This window comes from Castanea sativa, chromosome 5 (genome assembly GCF_040712315.1).
Source record: "Castanea sativa cultivar Marrone di Chiusa Pesio chromosome 5, ASM4071231v1".
NCBI classification, from domain to species: Eukaryota; Viridiplantae; Streptophyta; class Magnoliopsida; order Fagales; family Fagaceae; genus Castanea; species Castanea sativa.
This window is the reverse complement of record NC_134017.1, coordinates 5,317,696-5,325,191: the sequence shown is the minus strand read 5'-3', so window position 1 is coordinate 5,325,191 and position 7,496 is coordinate 5,317,696. Positions and strand designations below refer to the sequence as shown.

At 39.0% G+C, this 7,496-nt stretch overlaps 1 protein-coding gene across 1 annotated transcript; it reads left to right on the top strand.

The window, feature by feature from the left end:
* Positions 1-1,508: 1,508 nt before the first annotated feature.
* On the top strand, positions 1,509-1,989 carry LOC142634605 (uncharacterized). The gene is made up of 2 exons (XM_075808901.1): positions 1,509-1,670; positions 1,777-1,989. The coding sequence occupies exons 1-2, from the start codon at positions 1,509-1,511 to the stop codon at positions 1,987-1,989; spliced, it is 375 nt and encodes a 124-aa protein (XP_075665016.1).
* Positions 1,990-7,496: the final 5,507 nt, after the last annotated feature.

Sequence of the window (7,496 nt, the reverse complement as noted above, 5' to 3'; positions counted from 1 at the left end):
TTTAAATTGTATTAATCACAATTAGTATCCTTTAAACAATTTTTTTTTTTTTTATAAATATAATAGGATTTGAAATTTATACTGATCACTCCATAACAAGTGCTTTTTATTATTACTCCCAATACATTTTTGTGTGCGTGTAGATTAGACGTATCTAGGCCTTTTATTCAATGATAAGAGACTCTATTCAAGCCTCTTATTTGGTGATAAAAAACTTGATCTACCAAGTTAACAAAAACCCACATTTTAAATCAATATTTTAAATAAATAAATTAAATAGTACTGTCAAAATATAATAGGAGTTTTAGAAAACATAAAAGAATACACATTAATAAGTTTTAGATAAATTAAATAATAATATGCCTTGACAGTTGACATATACAATGTATTATAATATTAATATAATAATATTAATATTTAGTCGCTAAGTCGTGCGATGCACGAAAAAACTATTGTCTCTGAAAAAAAAATGATGAAATAGTTAATTTTATCTGGTGCTTTCGATAAAATCAAATTACACACTTAATTACACACTTATAATTACATAATGTGGGTATATACACACTCTGGTGCTAACTCGATATAAGAGTTAGCACATAATGTGGGTATATAAATATATATTAAAAGGCAATACAGCATAGACCTTGCAGATGTGAAAAGTTTCAAAAAAAAATATTTGATAATTGTTGAAGCAATTGTTGGCACCTCCCCATGTACAAAGTGCTTGGAGGTCTAGGGGAAAAAGGGTTCGAGTTACGGGGTTAGCAACATATTGTAATTATTTCTCCCAAAAAAAAAAAGGCGAAAATACACTTTAGTCCCAACATTTTGGGTCAATTCCCATTTTGGTCCCAAAATTGATTTCTTTGCTAATGTCATCCCTAAAAAAAAAAAATTGTTTTTAAAATGGTCCTTTCCGTCAGGCTAGAAACGGAATAATCCTACGTGTTTAACGGACCTCCACCTGTCAAGCCCACTCATTAAAATAATAATATAATAATCCTACGTGGACACCTCAGTCAGCCAAAACTCACATGCCACTCACGTGCGTGCCACCTCAGCTGTCCACCTTATCTTCCCGCGTCCCAGACCCCTCATGTGACCCCATGTGACCCTACTCCTCAACTGCCTTAGTTATCTACACAAAAATCCCAAAAATCCCCAAATTGCAGAGAAAACCCTAAAATTCCTACGTTGTCTTCCTCATCCCGATCCTTAAAATCTCTAAATCAAACCCAATTTTGAGTTGAGTGAAACCCCTAAACAACGAAATCCCTAAGAAAATCCCCAAATTGCACACTGAAAATTGAAGAAAACAAGGGAGAACGTCGTGGGTTGAAGCTTCAATCCAAATCTGCAGCAGTTTCAAGATTTTAGCAGCGGGTTGAAGCTCGAAAAGGTAACTTTAGCTCGAAAATGTCCACTTTATCTCTTTCTCTGTGTATGTATCTCTGTCACTCTCTCTCTCTCTCTCTAACTTTTTTCACACTCCAGTCCGAGGAAAGAGAATGGAAGCTAGCTGTGCATCTGCCTCTGCATTATCAGAGGGAAGCTTGAGGAGGAGAGCACCACGCATGTGCTATTGTCCCTCCCCTCAAAAGCCCGTGCTAGTGGTGTCTTGGACAGAGAACAATCTAGGGAGAAGGTTTTATGGGTGTCCCAATTACTGGGTAAGTTGGTTTGTTAATTTTGTTGTCTGTTCATTTTGTTAATTTGGGTTTGTTAATTTGGTTTTGTTGTTTGTTCATTTTGTTTGGAATTTGGATTTAATTTTAGGTTGGTAAGAAGTGCAAGTTCTTCCAATGGGTTGATGATGAGATTTGTGAGCGTGGGAAGGTGCTGATCCCAGAAATGAGGCAGAAAATTCTCAGGCTCCAAGTGGAGGTTTCAACTTGCAAGAAGAGGGAGAAGTTTTTGACAGTCTGTCTGATATTGTCACTGATACTGTGTGGGATATGCCTTTGTGTGATTCTAGCTTTGGTGAATTAGATGGGTGGGGTATGGGGGTAGCATGTTTTGGACAATGTGGGGTGTAGGCAGGGTTAGGGCAGGGTTAGGACAATGGGGTCTTATCCTTTGTATCCAAATGATGTCAGAATGAAATATGCAATGCAATGACATAGTTCAGTGTTATCCTTTGTTAATTACCTTAATTGATTGCAATTAGATTGTTAATTTCCCAAATTTGCAATATTGGTAATCTAAATTCTATTTTGCTGCAATGTACAACAATTTCACCAAATTTGCAATACACAACAGGTTACCAAATTTGCATTAACCTGCAGTAAATATGCAATACAAGTCATCATCATCCCAATTTGCAATACAAGTCATCAACAGGTTAATTACAAGTCACCAAATCTGTAGTACCAAACCTGCAGTTTCAAATCTGCACTACCAACACAAAGACTAACTACCATACCAAATTGCAATTCCAACACAAAACAAAAGTAGCTCCAAAACAACCCAATTAAGTGCAATTCAAAATTTGCACTACCAAATTGCAATTCCAACACAAAACAAAAGAAGCTCCAAAACAACCCAATTAAGTGCAATTCAAAATCTGCACTACCAACACATTGTTCACTACCAACACATTCAAAATCTACACTACCAAATTGCAATTCCAACACAAATCAAAAGAAGCTCCAAAACAACACATCAAAGTTCAGGTCTGCATTAATAAGGTCATTCATAAATATCCAAAAATGCAGTACATGAGTGGTCTAAGTTCAGCCACATCAAAGACTAACTACCAATACTAGTTACAGCAACTACTAACACTGCCTATACCCAATTACAAATGTCTGTCATAATCCAGGTAGTTAATTTAAACCAAAAAATAGGCCATGTCTTGCCAATTACAAAAGCTCAAAAATGCAAACCCAAATTAACAAACCCAGATCAACAAACCCAAATTAACAAAATGAACAGACAACAAAATTAACAAACCAACTTACCCAGTAATTGGGACACCCATAGAACCTTCTCCCTGGATTGTTCTCTGTCCAAGACACCACTAGCACGGGCTTCTGAGGGGAGGGGCAATAGCACATGCATGGTGCTCTCCTCCTCAAGCTTCCTTCTGATGATGCAGAGGCAGATGCACAGCTAGCTTCCATTCTCCTTCCTCGGACTGGAGTGTGAAAAAAGTTAGAGAGAGAGAGAGAGAGAGTGTGACAGAGATACATACACAAAGAAAGAGATAAAGTGGACATTTTCGAGCTAAAGTTACTGTAGAGAGAGAATTCCCGACCTATCACAAGCTGACACATCATACTACCAAGTCCACAAAATACAACTAATTACAAAGCGCCACGTATTGCTGCTAGGTTTTGCTATCACTATTCAGAAACCAATAGAAATTTGCCAAGTGTCATTGAAATAAAGGGATGAAACGCATCAGCATGCGTAAGTGATGACACAAGCAGCCCTGCACGTGTAAGCGATGACATAAGCAGACTAATCAGGCTATGACATGTGTCACCAATTAGACTCCGCCACGTGTCTTTCACCCACCCCCAAACTCCTATAAATAGAAGCCTTCCTAAGACATTGGGTCGGACAAAAAAAGATATCCTGAGTTCAAAAATCCAGAAGCTCTGCCGGAATCAAACTCCGAAGCCTCCAGGAACTTCAAAAAACTTCAACCTCGAATACAAACAACATTCGAAGCAAAATCATCCAAACTACTTGCCCAGATCTCAAAGGTCACTAGAATCAAGCTCAAAAGCCTCCAGAAATCTCAACAAACCATAGATCAGTGAAGTTCTAAGGATTCTAGCCTCTAAAGTCTTGAAGAACTTCCACCACAAACCTTCAGAAAAGAAGAACGCACGAAGAACATACGAAGAACACAAAGAACACGAAGAACAAAGAATTTCTAACAAGCTCATAACCAGAGATTCATTGTAATTCCGTTTCAAAGATCTTCGATCCATTCCTCAACCAAATTGAAGGATATCTCGTGTTCGAATCAAAATTATATTATCACAATTCCAATTAACAAATCTTTCAAGGAGATCGAATCAGAGGATCACTCTTTTGTAATTACAGAGATTTGTACCACATATTCATCAATACAAATTTGCATTTGTGAAACTATTTTACTTGTTTGATTTATTTCGAACTAAGAATTTAGTCGTCTACAAATTCTGGCACGCCCAGTAGGACCTCTCTGCCTTTCATCTCTTTCTCCTTCAAAAGAAAAGAAATTCGATTTGCTACTAGCTTCGATGGCCTCTAACAAGAATGGTTAAAAATCGGTGATTGATGCTTCTGTTGCCAATGGTTATGTCGGCCCAATCACTCGCAGTCGATCCAAAGCTCTTGAACAACCGCAACCCCAATCAACCAAAGAAAGCAAGCTTCATAATACCATCTCTCTAGACTTTCTTGCAAATAGGAAAGCTACCACTAAGGATTCATCTATCTCGAAAGATTTTGAGATCAATAATGAATCATCCCCAACAAAGACCTTTTCTATCAACTCTTCACCCATGATGAGAAACTTAAGGAATAAAATACCTTTGACTCATCCTGTCTCGTCGTTTTCTCCATCATATCTAGTGGTCATGCCAGTGATGATGACCAACACCTCTACTATGGAAGAAAATATGGCTGAAATGGAACAAAATGTCACACTTCTCACAAAAGCACTTGAAGATAAGGATGTCCAAATTGCAACCCTGATGAACAAACTGGAAGTCCAAGATTCGGGTGAATCAAATCTTGACCTTAAGCACCCTCTTGGCTTTACCTTGAAGGGAGAAAATGTTAGGGGCGATAAGGGAAAAGGAGGTGAAGGCACTTCTCAACACGGACATTCAACCTCAATGGCCTCAATATTTGTCCAACAACTGCAGGACATGATAACAAACACCATACGAGCACAATATAGAGGTTCTTCTACACATTCTCTCATATATTCAAAACCTTATACGAAGCGCATTGACAATATGAGAATGCCAAATGGGTATCAACCCCCCAAGTTCTTGCAATTCGATGGCAAGGGAAACCCTAAGCAACACGTTGCTCACTTTGTAGAAACCTGTGAGAACGCAAGGACTCAAGGAGGCCTCTTTGTAAAGCAGTTTGTTCGTTCACTGAAAGGGAATGCCTTTGATTGGTATACGGACTTAGAACCTGAGTCAATTAATAGTTGGGAACAGTTGGAAAAGGAGTTCCTTAACCGGTTTTACAGCAAGTGCCGCACAGTAAGCATGATGGAACTTACCAATACTAAGCAGTGGAAAGACGAGCCCGTTGTTGACTATATCAATCGGTGGCATTCTTTGAGTCTAGATTGTAAGGATAGACTGTCTGAAATATCTGCTATAGAAATGTGCATCCAAGGCATGCACTGGGGACTTCTGTACATCCTGTAAGGGATAAAGCCTCGAACATTCAAAGAATTGACAACTCGTGCGCATGACATGGAATTGAGTATCTCTTGCCATGGAAATATGAAACCTCCCGTACCTGAAGAAAAGAAAGAAAGGCGGGAAATAAAGAAAAATGACAGGAATACGAAAAGTAATGTCAAAGACTCCATGAATATCAACCCTGCCCCAGTCAAAATTTCAACAGGAAATGTGAAGGCTAATGAAAAGAGGCCTAAGGGAGGCCAACGACGCGAGACGCGTCGCTCATCACTCAAGGAATGGGAACAAAAGGTGTATCCTTTCCTTGACGCTGATATGCCCGAAATGCTAAAACAACTGCTCAACTTGAAATTAATTGAATTGCCAGAATGCAAACGACCGGAAGAGGTAGGAAAAGTTGATGACCTGAACTATTGTAAGTATCATCGCATCATATGTCATCCAATCCAAAAATGCTTTGTTCTTAAAGAACTCATCATGAAGCTAGCCAAGGAAAGGAAAATCGACTTAGATGTTAGTGATGTTGCTCAGTCAAACCTTGCAACATTTGCTTGCAGGTCGCCTAGTTGCATGTCTCCAACTACTAAGCAGGGGGCAAATACCACGTTCATCCAATTTGGTTCTTTGGAACCTATTCAAGTTCAGCTCTCACAAAAAGCATCTGATTATAACTCAGATGATGATAAAAAGTCAACAGTGGATGAGGAAGAGGGTTGGACGTTGGTTACTCGCAAGAGATGGAAGAAGAGACGAGTATTCCCTCTTCATTTGATCACCCAAAAGTCCAGAAGAGCACAAAACCAAATCCAACCATAATCAAGAAGAAAGAATGATAAAAGAAAAGAAAGACTAAGAACGGAAATGTATGATGATTCGGCACAAACCCAAAAATTTCGAAGTCCCGTCACGTTGGAAGAATTCTTCCCCATAAAATTCTTTCAAAACAAGTCAGCGGAGGCTGTTCACATGGTCTCTCGTTGCGAAGTTGATGACAAAAAAAAAGGTGTTGACCATGGTAGTTCAAATGAGAATTTGTTATCTTTATAACAACTCAAATCTCAGGTTGATAAAGTTGAACCCTCGCAATCCTCCACCTCTCCAAAAGAAGGGATCACACAAGCTCTTGAAGAGCCAAAGATTTACATTCCTTGTACCAATACACTTCAACAAACACAGGAATGTTGCTCGTGCTCTCTAGACTTAACTTTCATTGACGAGGATCTATTGTTAGGCTCTAAGCCTCACAATCGTCCACTTTATGTCTCTGGTTATGCTTGTGAACAAAAGATTGATCGCATTCTCATTGATGGAGGTTTAGCTATTAATATACTACCGAAAATGACAATGAGACAACTTGGTCTTGCTATGGAGGAATTATCGCACAATCGCTTGGTTATACAAGGTTTTAACCAAGGAGGACAACGCGTCATCAGCATGATACACTTGGAGTAAATCATTGGAGAATTGACAAGCAATGTTTTGTTCCATGTCATTGATGCCAAGACAACCTACAACATGTTGTTAGGACGTCCATGGATCCATGGGAACGGAATAGTGCCATCAACTTTGCACCAATGTTTCAAGTATCTTCAAAGTGGAATAAAGAAAGTCGATGCCGACTTGAAGCCTTTTTCTGAGACTGAAGCTCACTTTGCTGACGCGAAGTTTTATGTAGAAGATGATATCCCTAATGAAGTTCTCCCGGTTGAAATCCCGTCCATGAAAAGCAAGCAGGGTGAAAAGAAGCATGTTAAATTCATCACTAGAAAGGAGATTCCTTCCCCAAAGGAAGATCCAAGATATGGGAATAACTAGTCTAGTGAATCTACTAGCAATTCAAAGAGAGCGGAAAGTTCTACGCCTTCCAATAACCCTCCATTCCTCTGTTATGTACCATTATCACGCTGCAAGAACGGGCAATCAGCATTCGCGGAATGCCTTAATCTACAATGGACATGCGAAGACCTCCTACAAAGCTCACGATGAAGGATGTAGCCATATTGAAAGAAAATCATGTTATGCCTTTAACTTCATCCACAAATCCTTTGCCCTCGAAGCCACTAAATGGATTCGTGAGGTCTTCACAAAGTCTGACAAAGCATGGTATTCTAC

What these genes read in the sequence shown, in the direction of transcription:
- LOC142634605 (XM_075808901.1), top strand. Translation starts at nt 1,509, where the DNA reads ATGGAAGCTAGCTGTGCATCTGCCTCTGCATTATCAGAGGGAAGCTTG. An exon ending in ATGGGTGTCCCAATTACTGG is followed by an intron (nt 1,671 to 1,776) that starts GTAAGTTGGTTT and finishes ATTTAATTTTAG; the next exon opens with GTTGGTAAGAAGTGCAAGTT.